This window comes from Polypterus senegalus, chromosome 1 (genome assembly GCF_016835505.1).
Source record: "Polypterus senegalus isolate Bchr_013 chromosome 1, ASM1683550v1, whole genome shotgun sequence".
Classification (NCBI taxonomy): domain Eukaryota; kingdom Metazoa; phylum Chordata; class Cladistia; order Polypteriformes; family Polypteridae; genus Polypterus; species Polypterus senegalus.
In genome coordinates, this window is record NC_053154.1 from 319,040,328 (window position 1) to 319,063,100 (window position 22,773).

Below are 22,773 nucleotides of genomic sequence, written 5' to 3' on the forward strand. Positions count from 1 at the left end.
TGGGGCGACTTCAACCATGTGACTTTGGAACAAATGATGACAAATTTCTATCAGTTTGATTCCGGTTTTACTCAAGCAAATAACAAGCTGGACCTGCTGTATTCAAATGTTGAAGATGTCTTTAAGTGTAATCTACTTGCTCCTTTAGGAAAATCTGACTACCACCGGATTCATTTTATTCTCATCTACAAGCCTGTTATTAGATGGCAACCTGTTCTCGCCACAAAAATGAGGAAATGGAGCCTGGAGAGTGAAATGGCTCTGAATGACTGCTTCCAAATGATAGATTGGGAAATGATGTGCAAGTCAAATGAGGACAATATTAACGGACTCTGTCACTGCATCACAGACTGTGTAACTTCTGTGTTGAAACAGTGATACCCACAAGGACAATTCTATCAAGCTGGTGCAGATGATCCAGAATGCAGCAGCCCATCTTGAATTTAAGCAGCCGAGACAGGCACATGTCACTCCTCTCTTCAAGTCGCTACATTGGCTCCCTTAGCAGAACACATTAAGTTCAACTCTCTAAATTCTTGCCTACAGACTATTCATTGGGTCAGCACCAGTGTATATGAAGATAGATGTGAGGTGCAATGATTCTTCTCGTCCAATCAGATCTGCCAGAGAACAGTGTCTGGTGATTCTGCTTCTGTGTGGTATCAAGTTTCAATCCAGACTCTCTTCCTGTGTAGTTCCTAGCTCCATCAGAAGTGCTCACACCTTCACTGTATGTAAGAAGCAATTGAAAACCCATGTGTTCTGTGAATATCTGTCTAATTGATTGGGGGAAAAAAACTTTGCTCTGTGATCTTTCATACTGTTGATTGATTTATTGTTACATTAAGTTTAATTGCTTTACTGAATGTTAGTCTGTGTTTGTAAATGCATTAGTTATTACATCTTTTCATTTGACTTTTGTTACCTGTCCTACAACACTTACTGAACAAACATTCCCTAGCCTAATGTTACTCGATTATGTTTACCTCTTTTGAAAATCGCTTTGGATAAAAGCATCTGCCAAGCAAATAAATGTAAATGTAAGAGAGGCCCAGCCAATCAACAGGCTAATTAAAAGGGTAAGCTCAGTTATAGAACACACTCTGGACCCCTTGAAAATCGTAGCGAAGGAGAGAATTAATGCTGCACATGTTCTCTGACACACTAACACTGAGGACTTTCACCCAACAAATTATTCAGAAAAAGTGTGTCAAGAAACGTAACTGGGGGTCCTTCATAACAGCAGCAATACATTTGCATAATGACTCACTATGACTGTGACAGCCAAGTCTGAACTTTTCTTTCTTTTGAAATTTCTTGCTTTATAGTCATCCCATTGTGTGTTCAGACTAAAGTGTGTATGTTGTTATGCACATGCATGTAAGGGACACCTTAAGGGCTCAGGTGATGGTAACAGCCCCCAAACCGGGAGCTGGTGCTGTGGTTTAATGACTTCACCCTTCCTCCCTCTTTTATAGTGGCATAGTAGGCAGGACTTTGCTGGGAAAAATAGTTTACAGCAGGACCTAGTCACCACTGGAAAGACTGTGAACACCCCAATGCACTTCCTGAGGGTTCTGGTAGGAGAACTCCAGACTCCGCTCACCAAGGCAGAGGTGTACGCCCAAGGTTGTTTGGCACTCCAACAGGAGTGCTCACATGCGCTGTCCCAGGTATTGGTACCATTGAGACTTAGAAACAATATCAAAGTATACTTTCTTATCTTCAGACATATAGCTGTTGGTCACCACTGGGTGAATGTGGAGTGGGTGCACATACTGGCGCTGTTTCAGATGGGAGATTTGAAGTGGGCTTATTATGACCCAACTGCTGCTAATAATGAATGCCTGAAAGCCAAGGTGTTTCTGAGGTATGGCATATCCCAGAACTAGCAGGTGAGGTCATGTCGGGAATAGCATCCCAATGCAATGCAGCCGTCTGACTTCCAAGCCTTTGAGATATGGGTTTAAGAAAGGCCATGGCTGAGTCTTGATTTGCATGATGCCATGATAATAGTCGAGAGTGTGGCATGCAACATATTAATGAATGCCCTCCCTAAGTTTCTCATCCAGGCGGTCTGGTGGCAACACCCTAACATGGAGGCCCTCATAGCAACCCTTGAGCAGCACAGAGAGGCCTCGCAAATCGAACGAGCAGAATGGTCTGCTGCCTGCCTCTCATTGAAGGAAAGTGTCTACTCACCTGTTGCGACTCAAGAGCCTGCAGATGACACCCTGGCACTGTTTCAAGTGTGCGGGAGTTGGGAACCTCATATCCAACTGCCCTCACACCGTTGAACCGATCAACTGCAGTTGGGTGTAAAGAGAAAGGTATTGTGCACTTATCAATCCCTTTTTCCTTCCCTTTACCCAGGTAGTGGTGGTTAATGGGCATAGGACCTCCAAATTTATGGTTACCGGCAGCAAAGTCCCCATTATTGCTTGCCATTATGTGCTCCCACAACAGTGGAATACCAATTTGATCAGTCTAACCTGTATCCATGGAGAAACCTGTAGGTAGAGGTCTGCTTCATGTGCCATCAGCTGTGAAGATGTAGACCGCATGCTCAAAGTGGTGGTTATGCAAAATCCACTTACGCATTGATACTTGGGCAGGAATGCTTGTACAGCAAAAGCAGTGAAGCACTGATCACCCCTGTGAAAACTCTGGGCCTTGACACAGATGGTGAAAATCTGTCTCAAGCTGTCTCCATGTAATGCTCTCAGTCAGCACAGGAGAGTGATTATGTGGCAACCCAAGGTGATGCAGTCAATGTCATGCCAACTTGAGCTGATGCCACCACTGAGACAGAGTTTGAGACACCGCTGTTGTTGACACTGCCCAATGAGGTTGCCATGAATCCACTCCTCCTCTTTACATCTTCAATGTACCAATTGTTCTTAACAATAATTTATTATATAGAGTACCTGAACATGAGAGTCAGAACGTTGTTGCTTGTCCCAAAAACCTGAAGGTGGCAGGTTTGTGAGTTAGTGCATCAAGCTCCATTTCTTTTGGCCAGAGATTAGTGAGGAGGTCTGTCGTTTTTGCGCTTAGTGTCCAGAATATCAATTAATGAAGATTCCTTGGAATGACCAAGCTTTGTTTGTCCCCACACCACTCATCAACATACCATTTGAGCACATAGGGGTTAATATTATAGGTTCCCCTTGAACCCTCACCTAGACAACACAATTATATTTTAGTCCTCGTAGATTACACTACTCAATATCCATTGGCTATTCCCTTGAGATTAGCCAGTTCCAAAAATATTGCATTGGAACTGATAGGGAAGTTTGCACGTGTTGGCATCCCTAAAGCAGTCTTAACAGACCAAAGAACTCCCTTCACCTTGGAGACGTTCAGGAAAGTTGACAAGTAACTCTAGATTAAGCACCTTAAAACCTCAGTGTGCCATCCTCAAACTGATGGTTTAGTAAATTCAGCTGAACCAAATGTTCAAACAAATGCTTTGCAAGGTGTTCAGAGAGGACTGAAGGAACTGGGACCAGTTATACTCCTTGTCTTATATGCATACTGGGAGGTCCCCCAAGCCTCTGCGGACTTCTCCCCCACTGAATTACTATAAGGGTGGCAGCTCCGGGGACTATTGCATATCTTAAAAGAAGGTTGGGAGAAAGAGGCCCTCCTAGCCACAAATATTTTGCAATATCTTGTGCAGTTACGCAATCGATTAAATAAAATTAGACCCATACTAAAACAGAATATGGAACAGGCGCAATCATTTCAGGCCTGCTGTTACAATCGTGGAATTAACCTCAGTATGTTCAGCCCGGAGACTGTGCTTTGGTGCTCATTCCCACCTCGCATTCTAAACTTTTGGCACATTGGTAAGGCCCTTATGAAGTGTGATGGATGGCCAGCAGCTCATCCCGGCTGACACATCCAGGACACTTGATGGCATCTTCTCTGCAGCATAGAGGTGCCCCGGATTCCCGCAGGGCATCATGGGAGATGGAGTTTGGCTTCACAACCCTGCTGGTTACTGTGGGTGCCACCGTGTGATGCTGCAGGGAGACGTGGGGATTTTTATTTCCCCAATAGCCCGGAAGTACTCCCAATTCACAGGGACGGAAGAAGAGAAGTACTTCCGAGCTGAAGAAAAATACAAGTCTACATCTAACCCGGATGTGCTGTTGAATCACATGGACAGAAGGACAGGAGCACTTCTGGGTCAAGGACTATTTAAAGGACTGGTTGAGACCCAGCAAGAGAGCCAGAGTTGGGAGGAAGTGTGAAAGAGCTGCTGGGAGGAGAGGAGGATATTTAATTAATGTATTATTGATTTGTGTATTGTGGTGGTGGTGCTTTGAAGGCACAATTTATTAAGAAGAAAAGAAATTAAAATCTTTCTGGTACTTTTACTTGGTGTCTTGGACATTTGTCTGTGGGGTTTGAGGAGCGACAGCGCCCTCTAGCGTCACAGAAGTTAAGAACAGAGAAGGGCTCGTTGATTATTTGGTGAAAAAAATCCTCATCCAGCTGAATGAGTATACCATGTAAACCCAAGGAAGCCATGGAAGGCAAGGGAGTCTGACCCCCTACTCAGCTCAGCCCCATTCTTCCTTTTCTCTGGGAAAATCCCTTAATTTTGGCCCTATTTTGATGGGCTCAACAATGACAAAAGCTTGAAGCAGCTATCTTATCTTCTGCTATGGCGGTGAACAAACAACCTGGCAGGACCTCCCTAATTGTGCATGACATCATAACGGAGCCTGGGGTTATCCTCCGAGAATGCCCATACAGACTCCCAGAGACAAAGTGTACAGAAGTGGAGCTCAAGATCATGCGGATGCTAGACGTAGGTGATACAAAGGACATTTTTAGTCCCTGGTCTTGTCCCATCATATTGATCCCTAAGACTTCTGGCCATTGCCACATTTGCAATAAATTCATTTGGCTTAAGCAAGTCTTTTGCTTCGACGACTGGAAGAACTCCTTGAGTGGCTTGGTAAAGCTCAGTATCCGACCACCCTTGACATGACAAAAGGGTAGTGGCAAGCTCTTTTAACAGGAAAAGACTGTGTTTAGCACCCCTAGTGGACACTGGCAATATTGTGTCCTCCCATTTGGGTTTCTTTTTTAGTTGTAGTGACTGTACCTCGGAGATGCATAATATCGTATATGGTATACTACAAGGAACTATTCTGGGTCCACTGCTGTTTTCAATCTACATGCTTTCATTAGGTCAAATTTAAAATCTAAAAATCTAAATCTAAAAACACAAGGTGAACTACCACAGCTATGCATGTGACATACAGCTTTATTTATCTATAGCACCTGATAACACTGATGCTTTTCGCACTCTGAGCCAATATCTTAGCAGTATTTCCAAATGGGTGAGTAGTAAGTTTCTAAACTAAATAAAGGCTCTCTGCTTTCTTATTTGCTTCCACAATGCATTAAGAAGAAACAACTCTCAATGTACATGGATATCTCCATTGGTTTAAGAAAGGAATGTAAACTAAAAGTACTCATGGTGGACAAGTCTCACATCGCTGAGTTTCCCAGAGGTGCGTATTATGTGATGTGCATGTAAAGCATGGTTAAAGAAATAGTCCACCCAAAATGATATTTAATTATATAGTAGTTACCTGTCGTACTTTGTAGTGATGTCACAGAATTTTTTTTTATCTCATGTTTTCACACACAATGAAGATAAAAAAGTTAATTCTAGAATTCAAGGTAATAGTGACCAAAGCTGTACAATGGCAAGCAATGTGAAAAATGTCCACAGCCCTTTTATCAGGTAGAGTTTGAGTTTTTTTTCACCACTAAGAAAGAACCTAGAAGGCTAGTGAATAGTCTTTCATGACAATATAAATAGTTTTTATTATTAAACAGGCTCCAATTTGGAATCTGCAATTAATACATTTGTCTTTGAGGATGTGGGTAGAAAACCGAATATCCAGAAACAACTCTTACTAAAACGGCTGTACATTGGATTGAAACCCAAGATGCAGACTTTATGTTCTACCTATTAGACCACCATAATTATATTTAAATATTTAAATTACAATTTAGGAGAAAATAGTTTGCATACATAGTGTCTCATTTTTTGAGACAGATTCTTACTGGATTATAGGATTTCCTTATTTTTGTTTTTTTTAAAAAAAAAAAAAAAAAAAAAACACACACAATCCTCAGTTTCTTTATTAACAATACAATAAAGAGCAGAGACATACAGATCATGTGATATGAGGATGGGGTTGTACAAGATGAACTTTCAAAATCATTTCTAATAATCAATGTCTGTAGGCTTTATTATGTATGTTTTAAATCTTTTAAAGTGATGGAAGTTTGAAAGCATCCTATGACCAAGCAATGGTGAAGAACATCAACACTACTGTACAACTGTAAGGGAGTAATGAAAGATTAAACATACGATTGGTGATTTAATACCCATATAAGAGGCTGTATCATGGATAAAACACTTACCATAAATGATATTTGAATTGACTGGTTCAGAAAATTTGGTGATTGAAAATATAGAATCCACAATATTAATTAGCTGAGATCCTGTAGACACTCTACTTTCCAGGCCAAAGTTCAGTTTGGTAAATGCTGCAACTGCAATCCTATGAAAACAAAGATAATTTAAATTTAACATTTAAATATAATTAAACATTTAAAAATATAATTTGAATAATCAGTTCCTCATGGACTGAAATATTATTAGAACAATTTTGAAGAGAAGAAGCCAATCACTCCAACAAGCTACCTAATTTTCTCTAAAAATATAAAGTAAAATGTTTATGTATAATCTATCTTTGTCCATATGCTCTTGTTCAAGAATTTATTTTAAAGTAACATACGGAACCCACCATGCTATGATTTTCAACAACAGAATTATGCTGCCTCTTAATCTACACTACACTACACTGAAACTAAAAACGTTCACCTTTATGAAATTTTGGTCATAACTGGAATGAGCCTAGTTGCTCTTGCCTAGACTTCCACTTTTCTTTTGTTTTGTCCACATAAATATCAAAAAGGCTGAATCCCAATAAGAGCTCTGGCCCTGAAACTTAAATGCAGGTGAGGTGTTGTTATGTCTGTGATGAAACAGACGCACAGAAAAAACAGTAACCAGAAGATGAAAAATAGAAAATGTGATCCAAGTCTACATTCAACAACCAAAAGTATATCCTATTTTACAACAAAGCTAAGAAACACAAAGAAATAAGTCAAAGTCAGAAAATAAAGCAAACATTCTTAGTACTAGAAAATAACCCACAAAACCACACACCAACAAACAAGTCTTTTGTTTGTAACCAAATTAGATGCCAGGAAGTGAACAGTGCTGACCTTTATATTGTTGACCTGATGATGTCACAGGTCGTGACCACCACCCTGCAGACAGAATACAAAGATCCTAGAATACAGCGGCTACCATTAAAAACAAAATGGTGTTGGAAGAGACACAAACTAAAATCAACATTACCCAACATTAATCCCACTTTAAATTCAAACGCAGAAATGAATTCTGTATTGTCCAAAACCTCTGATGGAAAAAAGAGAATTCCAAAAATAGACATGGAAAGAAAAAAATACATATGAAACCCCACCATGACATGAGCCTGTACAATCAAATAAAGCCAAGATCTATAAATTCCAAAAGAGACGGGTGAACTGTACAAAAACAGTAGGTCTTAGAATATAACAGTTTATTAACAAAAAGATTCAAAGGAGCAAAACAAGGAATTATATTTAAAAAAAAAGTCAAGGTTATTAACTAAATATCATCTCCAAAAAGTCAAAACAAATACCTAAATCCGAAAAATGATCATCAAATCCAAAAGTCAGAACAAAAAACTCTTAACACTAAATAATTAAAAATCTCCAAAATCTGGAAAACCTGAAAGGTATACCCAAACAATGCAAGCAGGAGATGAAGCATTGGTACTGTGCTGAGGCATCTCAAGCATTTGTATAGGCCAGAGGCAGCCATAACTGTAGCACCAGGGGTCCTGCCCCCTTAGGCTTAAGATACAAAAGTAAGGACATAATTAAAAAATGCAAATATGCTTACCAAAATAATTAAAAAACCAATAAATGTTTTCTGAAATGTAAAAGCTGAAAGCAGAGACCAGGGGTGGAGCCCTGGTGAAACCTTGACAATGTTGCTATGTTTTGTTTTGTAAAAGGACAACAAAAGTACACACAGTATTCCAGATGAGTCCTCACAAGTGCATTATGTAGCTTATGTATTATGATCCTTGATGTGTATTCCACTGTATCATCTAATATCATATTGGACTTTGTAATTGACTCTGTGTACTGCCTGGACATAAAAAATGAAGACTGGCTAATGGTCAAACTGAGAGAAGTGGAAATTCAAGGTGCAGTGGGTGGATGGGTGAAAAACTGGCTTAAACATCAGAATAAAAAGTTATGGTGCAAGGCACTTTTTCTGAATTAGGTGCTAAACTTGGTGTCCCTCAGGAGCTGCATCTATTTAATATACTAACTGTACATAATCTAGATAACATAAATACCATGCTGATAGTTTGCAGTTGATACCAAACTGGGTGGAATGACAGATAACGCGGGATCAGTTGAGTCATTACAGAGGTACCAGGACAGAATATAGGCTTAGGTAGATTAGTAGAAAGTTAACTTTAATGCAAATAGATATAATGTATTAAACATAACAATATTAGATCTGAATACACTATAGAAGGTTTCAATCGTAAAGGCAGATCTTATAAGATGGACCTTTAGAAGTCATAGTGGACTCTTCACTTTCTATATCATGAAGCTTGATCTTCTGTTTATAATTTCTTCCATTAATTTACCTGTGATGCATGTTCAGCGTAATGTCCTATAGTTACTTAGATCAGTCCAATCAACTTATCTATACTAATAAAAGGCAAAGCCCTCACTGACTGACTGACTGACTGACTGACTGACTGACTGACTCACTCACTCACTCACTCACTCACTCACTCATCACTAATTCTCCAACTTCCCGTGTAGGTAGAAGGCTGAAATTTGGCAGGCTCATTCGTTACAGCTTACTTACAAAAGTTGGGTAGGTTTCATTTCGAAATTCTACGCGTAATGGTCATAACTAGAAGCTATTTTTCTCAATTTACTGTAATGGAGTTGAGCACGAGAGCCGTGGGGGCGGAGTTTCATGTGACATCATCACGCCGCCGACGTAATCACGCAGTACGTAGAAAACCAGGAAGAGCTCCAAAAACCGCTGAAGAAAACATGCATTATATAATTAAGAAGGCAGGAAAACAATTAGAAGCAAGCGAGTGACAAATAAAACCATATTCAGCGGCTCACGTGAACTGACACAGTGCGCAGACAAAAAGCAACAGTTCCAAAGAGTGCTGAACAAAAACTGAATTACACTGCTACGCTCAAATAGACAAACCACACGCCGTGGCCCAATAGTAGAGGCTTCGCCTATAGCGCCGACGTCCGAGGTTCGATTCCCGAGAGGGGATGCACTGAGTATGTACGCGCGCTTCCTGATACATTTTAGCCTTGCATCCCCTTGGTTTGAAACGTATGAAAAAATATGCGGTTAACGCAGAAAGACAGATCACCAATTGAAGCTTTATGAATAATGGATACTTTATTCGCGATCAACGATTGTTTTGGTAAAGCCATACTCTGTGTATTTATTAGATGAACGGTAAAAAAGTAACAGCGAGGGGAGGATGACTTATTGAGGCACTCAGGCAAAACCACAATAGCACGTGGGCTCGATGTACTGTAGTGCGCGTCAACTCGATCTGAATTGCGATCACATTTGAAAAATATATCTTTTCAAGTTCTATTTAGTCCATATGTGTCAAACTCAAGGCCCAGGCCACATCCGCCCGGCGTGTAATTATATCCGCCCGAGATTATTTTATATATTATTGTTATTAATGGCCCGGGGATATGAAGCGCTGGTAATACAATAAACTACAGATCCCATAATGCAGCGCTTCAACTGCCTTGCCGAACACTTACCGCGTCAATCAAGTCTAGCTTATGATGCTGCAAGTTATTGCGAAGCTAGCTCACACGATGCTGGAGAGAAAAGTTGATTCTGAAAATAGAGCCTTTAAAAACGGATGGGAGGCTGAGTGTATGTTTACTGACATTGCCAGTAAACCCGTGTGTCTCATTTGTGGAGCTAATGTGGCTGTAATTACAGAATTTAATCTGAGACGGCACTATGAGAAAAAACTTCAAGATAACCTGAAAGACCTGAATGCAATGCACAAGATACAGAAAGCAGAAGAGTGAAAGAAGAATCTGACACTTCAGCAGACGTTTTTACCTGTGCAAAATCACAAAGTGATTTCAAGTGAAGCTACTTTTATGGGAGACACAAATGCACCAGTGCAACTTGCCCCAATTTCCCTGTTGCCAAGTAATGTCGAAGCAAGTCGGCACAACGGTGTTCCCAAATACGCACTTTGCTGATAAATTGAGCGCACTGCGCACTGAGTTCGCACGGCGCTTTGGTGACTTTGAAGAACAAAAAAAGAATTTTGAGTTGTTTCGCAACCCATTTGCTGTCGATGTGGAAAGTGCACCTGTGCAGATTCAGATGGAGGTGATTGAGCTGCAGTGTAATGGCACACTGAAGGCAAAGTACGATACTGCAGGGCCCGCACAGTTTATTCACTCCATTCCTGCAGAAATGCTCTAGCTCCGTCTACATGCGGCTCGAACCTTGTGCATGTTTGGTAGCACATATCTGTGTGAGAAGCTCTTCTCAGTCATGAAGACTAACAAAACAGCACACAGGAGTCGCCTCACTGATGAGCACCTGCAGTCCATCCTGAGAATCTCCACAACACAGAACCTCACACCAAACAGAAACGAACTTGTGGCCAAAAAGATGCCAGGCGTCCAGCTCTAAAATGACATATGAGCAAAGACAACTGAATGATTTCATTTGTTATTGCTGAAAGGAACACATTTTATTTATATTTCCAGGTTTTGTTATGCAGCATGTTCATATTTGAATTTGTATAATTTTGACAGGATATATTTTTATGGAGAGCAAAATCTTTTGGGATATTTAAAATGTAAGTTTATTTTTTATATAAAATTACATAAGAGTAAAGAAATTTGAATGTTTGTTCTTTTAATGTTTACTTTATTTCTAACTTGTATAATTTAGACAGGATATATTTTTATGGAGAGCAAAATATTATAGTTATATAGTTATTTATGGTTTGAGTTGATTTATTCCGGAATAATATTCTGTCAACTAAAAAATTCCTCCTATTTAAAATTTATGGCGGGTACTAACCTTTTTCCTTTGTTTTCCAAAAGTAAAGATGCTCCGCCATGAGGCACTGTACCGCAGTACGTCTACTTCCGCCCTTCCTCCACCATCTTCCCTGACGTCAGCAGTCCCATCATCCCTCACGCCTCCTTCCCAGCATTCCTTCACTTCTGGCTCCTACCATATAAAATGGCCGACGACGCCTAGTATGGCGTCGCACAGTTAAATGTTTGTTTTGCTGTTTTGATCCATTTGTTTTTGTTCAAGATCTGGATTGCAGACAATATACGGGGCCGGAAAACCCCAAACCTTTTTTCTGCTTGGCATTGAGTTTATTACAGTATATATATATATATATATATATATATATATATATATTGCAAAAGCGCTATATAGCGCCCGACCCGCACAGACCACGCAGAGGCAAGCGTGTACAAAACACACAGGCTTTTATTTTCTTCAGCTGTGTGACACGTCTTCCCCGTGCCACACAGCCCAAACACAGTCTCAAAAGCACAAAGCACACAAAACTCACTTCTCCACCTTCTCTTCCACCACTCCTCCGCAAGCGTAGTCCTCTTCCTCCCAACCCTGGCTCTCTGAGTGGTGGTGGCTGGGGCCTTTTATAGCCCACCCGGAAGCATTCCAGGTGATTAACCACCTGGTCCTAATTGAACTTCCGGGTGGGGCCGAAAGCTCGTCCAGCCGGGCTGTGGGAAGCAGGCAGCTCCCCTAGCGGCCATGCGGGCCCCAACCAAGCTGTGGAGGACTCCATCTCCCATGGAGCCCTGAGGCGGTTGGGGAATCACCGTCGGCCAGGGAGGCTGCCACCAAGCGTCCCGGGGGAGGTATTGGACTGCCCATGGCGACTCCCCCGGAACAGAAGCAGCTGGGGCGTCCCTGCGGGCATGGGACCCGGCTGTCCATCACACTTCCCCACCCTCAGATGAGGCTTGTGGGGCTCATCGGCCTGCCCCGCGAGGGCCGGTCCTCTCCAGGACAGGAGTCAGCATCCTTGGCTTCATGGTTGCCCTGTAAAAACATAATGAACAGGTCTGGGGTGCTGTCCCTACGTCCCTGCCACTCGGACGTCCTCCTTGGACAACCCCTCCAGACATGACCAGCGTGACCACAGGAATAACACAACCGACCCCTCCAGCTCGACCCTTGCGGGAGCGAAAGCAGGCAGGAAACTCCTGCCCCTTCGACCACACCGGGGAGGGCTTGTAAGGTGTTAAGCCCCTCCGCAGTGTAGCCCTCCTGTACTGTCACACTGTCGGGCTTACGCTGCACCTTGTCAGGAATCCCCGACCTCTTTGTCCGGGTCCTCCTCTTCCTCTGGGGTGCAGTGGCGGTCTGGGTCCCCTTATGGGAAGAAGGAGACCCTGTGCCGCCTGCACCCCTTTAGACGACCGCGAGACCGGTGCAGGCAGAGGGGACGGGGTTGTTTGGCAGCCGACATCCACCAGCTGCCTCTCCACACGTTCCTCTGCCACGCGCCGGTCCACACGGCGGCGTCTTGTGTAGTGGGCGGGCGACCTGGCAAGCAGCACTGATCATATCCGCAGCCATTGCGCTCCGCCCCTTTCCTCGGCCCAGGCTTCACCTACCTGAACCGCTGTGTCCTGCAGGCAGGAGGCTGGCGCCCCGTGTCTCCAGCCATTTAACAACGGCCGCCATCGGCGCCGATCTTCCAGTCAAGTCCTCCTTCGTCTCCTGCAGGACCTGAAAACCTTAACTAAGGACTGCAGAGGAAGGAGAACATGTTTCAACTCCTCTACAGCCCAAGAAAAGTTAATGCGTTCGGTCGGGCTGGACTTGAAGTCCCCTTGTTTCCTCCCACCGACCGCGAGCCAACAAGACCCTGCGGACCCTCCGCAGGTCCGTTTAAGGAGTCCGAGAGGCTCGGGAGAAGGTCCGTCACCCCGCCTGCGAACTGTCCTCGGCGGGCGGCTGACACACTCCCCTTTACCTGTTTGGAGGAGCTCCTGCTCCTCTAGCTGAGTCACCGCGATCGGGAAACTCCTCCGGTTCTGCTCCTCCGGCTGACTGGCTGGCCCGAAGGGAAGACACAGCCCAGCCTCGCTCTCCTCGTCGCTCTCTGCGCCGTCACGCCACGAACAGAGGCCATCTGCCCACCAACAGGTGGTTCGTCCCTCGGGGTCCAGGAGGTAGGCTGCGCAAACGCGGAAAACCCTTCCTGTGGCCCTTCCCTCTTGAGCCCGTCACCTACCTCCGGTTGTGACCCGTGGAAGCGGGCGGCATGCCGGCGTCTGGAGGCTGGCTTCTGTGTCCGCCCGGCTTTCTTTTTCCCCATGGCGCGGTGCCTGTAGGTGGTTTTGCGGCCTCAGTTGCGCTGTGCTGTGCTGTGCTGCGCTGGCTGGCTTGCTTGCAGCTGCGGCGCGTTCTCTCAGCGCTGTGCTGCGGCGTGTCCGCCGGCAAGTCGTGCAGCGCGTGCCTCGCGCCGGCCTCGGTGGCGGCTCTCGTCGGGGCGTGCCCTGCTGCAGTCAAAGGCCGCTCTCAGCGCTGTACTCACAATAGAGCACGCTCTCTGCCTCGGGGCGCTTCGGCACTGCGATGCGGTGTGCGCTCCTGCGCTGAGCTACGTGCCCCAGGTGTTGTGCCGGGCCGTTACACACAATTTTTATGCAGGTCCCGGTCCAAATGGGCGGCCGGAATACTGCCGGCTACGCCAGATGTAAAAGCGCTATATAGCGCCCGACCCGGCACAGACCACGCAGAGGCAACGTGTACAAAACACACAGGCTTTTATTTTTCTTCAGCTGTGTGACACGTCTTCCCCGTGCCACACAGCCCAAACACAGTCTCAAAAGCACAAAGCACACAAAACTCACTTCTCCACCTTCTCTTCCACCACTCCTCCGAAAGCGTAGTCCTCTTCCTCCCAACCCTGGCTCTCTGAGTGGTGGTGGCTGGGGCCTTTATAGCCCACCGGAAGCATTCCAGGTGATTAACCACCTGGTCCTAATTGAACTTCGGGTGGGGCTGAAAGCTCGTCCAGCCGGGCTGTGGGAAGCAGGCAGCTCCCCCTAGCGGCCATGCCGGGCCCCAACCAAGCTGTGGAGGACTCCATCTCCCATGGAGCCCTGCTGGGCGGTTGGGGAATCACCGTCGGCCAGGGAGGCTGCCACCAAGCGTCCCGGGGGAGGTATTGGACTGCCCATGGCGACTCCCCCGGAACAGAAGCAGCTGGGGCGTCCCTGCCGGGCATGGGACCCGGCTGTCCATCACAATATATATATATATGACAGCAACACTCATCACTCACAACAGTGACAAAACAATTACATTGACAATCATGTTACGTTATTTTCAAAATGTTTCTTTTTATTTTTCATTGCTTCTTTAACACACTACTTCTCCGCTGCGAAGCGCAGGTATTTTGCTATATATATATATATATATGTACGTGTGTATATATATATAACTGTGTATGTATATGTCTATATTTGTACATGTGTATATGTATATATGTATGTATATGTATATATATATATGATGTGTATATATATGTTTATATATGTGTGTGTCTGTGTATATATATATATATATATATATATATATATATATATAGGCCAGCAACACTCATGACAATGACAAAACAATTACATTGTCAATCATGTTACGTTATTATTAAAATGTTTCCTTTTCTTTTTACTTCTCGCTGCCAAGCTGGTGTTTTCTATATATATATATATATATATATATATATATATATATATATATATATATATATATATATATATATTTATATATATATATATATATATATATATATATATATATATATATATATATATATATATATATATGTATATATATTATGAGGGGCCGTTCAGGAAAAAAATATATCGTAAATATATATTGTAAATATATACATTGGTTCAGATATATATATGGTTCAGATACATTGGTTTGAATATATACATTGGTTTTAATACATCCTGTCAGATATATACATTGGTTTAGATACATTGGTTGAGATATATATAAATTGGTTTGCATAGATCCGTTCTGATATATATACATTGGTTGAGATACATCCGTTCTGATATATATACATTGGTTTGAATACATCCGTTCAAATATATACATTGGTTGAGATATATATATTGGTTGATATACATTGGTTTAAATATATATATTGGTTAAAATAGATTGGTTTAGATATATACACCGGTTCAGATACATCCGTTCTGATATATATATTGGTTCAGATAGATCGGTTCAGATATATACATTGGTTGGGATTTATGGGCAGGCACAACGCGGCCACCCATGTTTAGCAGCTCCCTTTCGCTTTATCATTGCTTCAACACTGTTGTAATTATTGTGCACATTTTATACAAGCAGCATACGCTTGTCTGTCGCGTTTTGTTTCGTAAGCCCTATTTGTTGGGGTCCTCGATTTCAAAGCACTTTTTTCCTTTAATTATTTAAAACACTCACGCAGATACCCACCTCTTCGCCTCGCTCCGTCCCGCCCGGCTCATTGTACCCGCCTCACTCGCTCCCTCTTGTCCCACCCATGACAGATTCTTCTCAAAAGCAGAGTTACCAGAAAGCATTAATCGCAACCACAGTACGTCCCATTTTTTCACCTCATGGTACGCTGGTTTATCATTGGTGGAAAGCCACCCGGTGATATCTGTTATTCCGTATTGGTAGCATTTCATTAAAGGGCGATCTGCTTCAGCAAGGAACTTAGTCCTGTTTGCTGAAAGGATTTTATGAAGGAAAACACTGGAGTTGCTCTGTTTCTTTAAATGTTGATCAGGGATCAAAATGACCAGAATATTCCGCATCACAAATAACTGATGTTTAACTATTTTTATAGTAAAACTAACAAAACCACACACAAGCACGTACACGCTCACACACACACTCACACTCACAAATCGTGGGTCGCACGTACTACTGATTAAGCGTATCTGTCAAGGACGATTATTATTTCACCCCATAAAACAGATTCTTCTCAAAAGCTGAGTTACCAGGAAGCACTGACAGCAACCACAGTACCTCCCATTTTTTCACCTCAACAGACGCTGGTTTATCATTGACCGAAAGCCGCCCGGTGATTTCTGTTATTCCGTATTGGCAGCATTTCATTAAAGGGTGATCTGTTTCAGCAAGGAACTTAGTCCTGTTTGCTGAAAGGATGTTATGGAGGAAAACACTGGAATAGCTGTTTCTTCTGAATGTTTATCAGTGATCAGGGACCAGAATGATCAGAATATTCCTGCTTCACAAATAACTGATGTCTGTTTTTATTGTAAAACTGAGAAAACCACACACACGCGTACACAACACAAACACTCAAACTCACAAATCGTGGGTCGTACACACTACTGATTAAGTGTATCTGTCACGGACGATCATTTTTTTCACCCAATAAAACTTTAGTTTGTCAAAGTTAGAAAGCAGCGCGGTGATTTCTATTATTCCTTATTGGCAGCATTTAATTTAAAGATGATTCACGTCAACAAGGTGAAAGAGTCTCTTATTTTGACAGGGCGATCTTTTTTAGGCTTAAGCATTTTGATTGACTTACAAAAGAAAATAGTTATTACTTACCCTCTTTGCTTCAAATTGGCTTTTTAAAAACCTTTTTGATATAATTTGTTTATGACAGTATAAAATAAAAAAAAGTAGTGTTCAAAATTATAATGCGTATCTAACAGGAAGAGGTGGTGGTAGGAGTAAGATTGCTGACTCACAGTTAAATGATCACTGGTTGGTGTCCGGGGGGCTCCCTTTCTGTTATTTTATTTATTTTACAAATTGCTTTGAGTAGTAAGAAAGGGCTATAAAAGTAAGGAATTCATAACATTATTATTATTATTATTATTATTAATTATACTGTGAATGCATGATCAAATTCAGCCGCTGCGTAGTGGGGTATATGGAGACATATGTGGACAATACCACGAGTTCATTGAAATAATTACACAGCAAGGTGCACATGCAATACAAACATAATGTGTATATTATTGAAGTAAAGGTTCATATAAATTAATTATATACAAATTTTTAACAAGTTGAGAGATGTCAACTGGTTAAAATGCACGAAATTATACATGTATTGCTTTATAGTCCACATATAGTGTATGTATATTAAAATAATGATATAAAAATCCTATAAAATGGTATAGAATCTGCGTCTTAGACTTATGTTGTGTCAAATTTCTTCAAAGAAGTTTTTAATTATTTGCTTTAAAAAATCTTACGACGAACATGTGAACCGTTGAAAATCGCTGATCTTAATCAATTTGTTTTAACGCATGCTCCGTGCAAAATGCTGTCATATCTGTTAGTAAACACGATGTCCTGATGTCTGCGTTCTAAGGCTGCAGGGATATTAAACGCTATTGACGTTTTACTGGGGTGCTCTGTGATTGAGGGCGGACAGTAAACTTTGTTAAAATGATATCGAAAAATACCAGTCGTCAGTTGTGTTTTCAGTCGTTTTGGCGTGTTTACTGTTCTGTTACCAAAAATTCTTCAACGGGCTCATCAACAAAGAAACGTGGATAGTAAGATTTAGTAAAATATCAGTAATAATAATACATTGCTCGACACCTAGTAACACTTTACAAAGACATTTAAAAGACAGCTCGTTAAAATAAATGTAGCAATCCATTGTCATGCTATAAGTGACAGCTTGCTCTTAAACATTTACACAGGTGTTTTTCCTGGGAATAAAAAAGGGAAAAATCCACGGGAAATGTTTTGTTGTTGAACTCAAATTTCACCTCCGCCATGTGAGTCATTAAAACTATTGGAATGAAAACGCATGTCTCATCCACTGGTCGGGACGCTCGTTTTCCATGGCTGCTGTAGAGAAGTAAAATGTGTGCCCTCTGACTGCTGATTACAAAATGAACACTGGAGAGGTAAAAATATGTAAAATTCATTTTAAAAGGTTGTAGATATAGTTTTCTATATAATCTTCTCCACTATGTGTCTGCATCCTATTCCCTACAGGCAACACTCATTTCCATGGCTGGAGCAGATCCATGGGCTTGTGTGCACCCTGTCTGCTGCTTTCAAAATGAACCCTGGATAACTAATATTATCTGAAATCCATGGTAAAAGATTGATGAAAGTCTTCTACATCACTTTCAAGTCTACTGTGTCCCATTGTCCTCTCCACTCAAAGGGACACTCACTTCTACAGCTGAGCTTTTGCGTCAGAGTTGTGAGCCCCAACTGTTGCTTGCAGAATGAACATTAGACAATTGTTATTGGATTGGCTGTTTTTTCATTATATTAATATTAATTTATTTATTCATTCAGCCTCTGTTAAAAAAGAAGCACATTTTCCTTAGAGGACAAGTAAAGTTCTATCTATCTATCTATCTGAAATATATGAGACTTGGAAAAATTAATATTATTTGTCAAATGAAGTACCAAATATCCACTGATACACATTTGTAGGACAAGTCAATTAAAGAGTCCGACAAACAGCAACTGAGATATTAAAACATTTTATTGAATCTGTTCTGACAATTATAGTCTTTTAATTCAAAATAATGATTATAATTATCAGAAAATGTAGCCATTTTAATGTCAGCATAAAACCAGGCCAGTAACATCTTTGTGAAATAATATCAGCAGTTTTATAAATTCCAGAATGTACACCAATAGCACTGGCATGAACTTCCTTACAAGTATCCTTTGTCTCCTAAACTCAACAAATAACTTTCATATTCCTCCTGTTGCCCTGCTTGTCTTTTTGACAATAGTAAAGGTCATCCCCTTGAAAAAATTATATTCACGCAGCAATTAATAATATGGTTATAATGTAAAACACTTCAAACAAACCTGCAAAATGTACATTTTCTTTGTTTAAGTTGACTTCTTCAATGGATCTAACACTTACAACATGGGGCACTACAACACACATACACAAATATCTTTTAGTATTGTTTTAATATAGCCTTGAAAATTGTTAGTATCTGTCCTCTATCCAAGACACCCATTTACAAAAGAGATTTACAGGCTTGGGCCAGAAGACAAAAAATCAGACGGAAAGAAATGCCAATCTAGTGCTTGCCACACTGACGCTCGCTCATACTACTACAATTTAAAAGTGTCACCCAACCTGATGCCAACTCTTTCAGATGGGTAGTGAAACCGGAAAATGTATTAATGGATACAGGAAAAAAGTTGAAAGACTTATTCTGACAGTGACCAAGTTGGGGATTGTTGATCTGTGAAGTGGCAGTAAAAAAAAAATATAAAAACCTGATTACAAAATATATCAAGAAACCTCAAAAGGTATATAATGATTCATTTATGAAAACTCCATAGAATACTTTCTAATACATGTTTTTCCTTCAACAGTCATGCTAATGTCAGAATTTGTGTGTTTTATCACCTATACTTTGTGCACATATTGAAGCTGTTTTATGGAAAATGCAAGCACACGAGTAAATAATTGTCAGCGGTTACAATTTAAATGTATGTTTGCATTATATACTGTACTGTATCCTGAAATGCCAAATTAGAAATGAGAAGATGATGAAAAGTTATTTTTTGCTTAATATACTTTAAACAAACTGATCACAAATTTCCTAATCAGTTTGACATTGTTGGTACCCTAGTGTGGCACATATCTTGGAAGAAGTCCTATCAGGTTTATTTGGATTTTAAAAAACCTAAATAATAATAATAATAATGTTACATTTATATAGCATTTTTCTGGCTACTCACAGCGATTTTCATAGACATACTTAAAAAGACAGTGCAAGCTTGATTTTTTTTAATTAGTGGATGAGTAAGGACATAGTAGACAAAAAAGTGATATAGAAGACTTCCTTCAATCTCTTTAAATAAACTGTGGACAGTTTTGTAATTAAAGTATTAATTTACAAGCAGAGGAGCTGTGGAAATAAGTGTCTCCTCTGCTAGAAGGGATTAAGAGACACACTCTATGAAAGTGCTATAAAAGACTGTCTGATAGGCTTATTAAAGAAACTGTGCACAATTTAACTGCCTGGTGTTCATTTTGTAATGGACCACTACAGATGAGGAATACCACAGGCTGCTAAAAGTTTTATATTTGATGAGTTTTAATCTCCCATGAAAAACGGTGCACAGAACTCCTGTGTGTTTTATAGGATAATTGCACCTGCTGTGAAAATGAGATTCCTCTCCAATGTACAGGGGTGAAAGGGTGGGTGTGATAGAAAATTTATTTATTTATTTATATAGAACTATATTTCATTCCAATAGTTTTAATGACTCACATGGCGGAGGTGAAATTTGAGTTCAACAACAAAACCTTTCCCGTGGATTTTTCCCCCCTTTTTTATTCCCAGGAAAAGACACCTGTGTAAATGTTTAAGAGCAAGCTGTCACTTATAGCATGACAATGGATTGCTACATTTATTTTAACGAGCTGTCTTTTAAATGTCTTTGTAAAGTGTTACTGGGTGTCGAGCAATGTATTATTATTACTGATATTTTACTAAATCTTACTATCCACGTTTCTTTGTTGATGAGCCCAGTTGAAGAATTTTTTGGTAACAGAACAGTAAACAAGCCAAAACGACTGAAAACACAACTGACGACTGGTATTTTTCGATATCATTTTAACAAAGTTTACTGTCCGCCCTCAATCACAGAGCACCCCAGTAAAACGTAAATAGCGTTTAATATCCCTGCAGCCTTAGAACGCAGACATCAGGACATCGTGTTTACTAACAGGTATGACAGCATTTTGCACGGAGCATGCGTTAAAACAAATTGATTAAGATCAGCGATTTTCAACGGTTCACATGTTTGCCGTAAGATTTTTTAAAGCAAACTAATTATAAACTTCTTTGAAGAAATATGACACAAAATACGTATACGACGCAGATTCTATACCATTTTATATGATTTTTATATCATTATTTTAATTATACATACACTATATGTGGACTATAAAGCAATACATGTATAATTTCGTGCATTTTAACCAGTTGACATCTCTCAACTTGTTAAAATTTGTATATAATTAATTTATATGAACCTTTACTTCAATAATATACACATTATGTTTGTATTACATGTGCACCTTGCTGTGTAATTATTTCAATGAACTCGTGGTATTGTCGAGCACATAGTGTCTCCGTTTCTACCACACTACGCAGCGGCTGAATTTGATCACGCATTCACACGTATAATTAATAATAATAATAATAATAATAATAATAATAATAATGTTATGAATTCCTTACTTTTTATAGCGCCTTTCTTACTACTCGAAGCAATTTGTAAAAATAAATAAAATAACAGAAAGGAAGCCCCCCGGACACCAACCAGTGATCATTTAACTGTGAGTCAGCAATCTTACTCCTACCACCACCTCTTCCTGTTAGATACGTAGATTATAATTTTGAACACTACTTTTTTTGATTTTATACTGCCATAAACAACTTATATCAAAAAGGTTTTTTAAAAAGCCAATTTGAAGCAAAGAGGGTAAGTAATAACTATTTTCTTTTGTAAGTTAATCAAAAATGCTTAAGCCTTAAAAAAAGATCGTCCTGTCAAAATAAGAGACCCTTTCACCTTGTTGACGTGAATCATCTTTAAATTAAATGCTGCCAATAAGGAATAATAGAAATCACTGCGCTGCTTTCTAACTTTGACGAACTAAAGCTTTATTGGGTGAAAAAAATGATCGTCCGTGACAGATACACTTAATCAGTAGTGTGTACGACCCACGATTTGTGAGTTTGAGTGTTTGTGTTGTGTACACGCGTGTGTGGTTTTCTCAGTTTTACAATAAAAACAGACATCAGTTATTTGTGAAGCAGGAATATTCTGATCATTGTGGTCCCTGATCACTGATAAACATTCAGAACAAACAGCGCTATTCCAGTGTTTTCCTCCATAACATCCTTTCAGCAAACAGGACTAAGTTCCTTGCTGAAACAGATCACCCTTTAATGAAATGCTGCCAATACGGAATAACAGAAATCACCGGGCGGCTTTCGGTCAATGATAAACCAGCGTCTGTTGAGGTGAAAAAATGGGAGGTACTGTGGTTGCTGTCAATGCTTCCTAGTAACTCAGTTTTTGAGAACGATTTTTTACAACGATTGACAAACACGGAATGTAACTTGAACACAACACATCCTACAAATACGAACCTGATTGAAAGAAATAATGATAATCAAATCCTTGATGACAGCAACACTCAGTAACACTCACAAAACAAATACTGTATATTGACAGTCATGTTACGTTATTTTTAAAATGTTCCCTTTTCTTTTTCATAACTTCTTTAACAGACCACTTCTCCGCTGCGAAGCGCGGGTATATATATGTGTATATATATATATATATATATATACATATATATGTATATATATATATATATCCCGATCTACAGTACAGGCCAAAAGTTTGGACACACCTCCTCCTTCAATGTGTTTTCTTTATTTTCATGACCATTTACATTGGTAGATTCTCACTGAAGGCATCAAAAC

The 22,773-nt window shown here is 40.5% G+C and overlaps 1 protein-coding gene across 1 annotated transcript in view; it reads right to left on the reverse strand.

Moving 5' to 3' along the window:
* The window catches only part of LOC120515652 (receptor-type tyrosine-protein phosphatase eta-like), a 548,094-nt gene that overhangs the window by 373,303 nt on the left and 152,018 nt on the right, over positions 1–22,773 (reverse strand). The window contains exon 5 of the mRNA XM_039736870.1: positions 6,460–6,599. Coding sequence (XP_039592804.1) covers positions 6,460–6,599 — 140 coding nt within the window. The remainder of the gene's footprint in view (positions 1–6,459; positions 6,600–22,773) is intronic.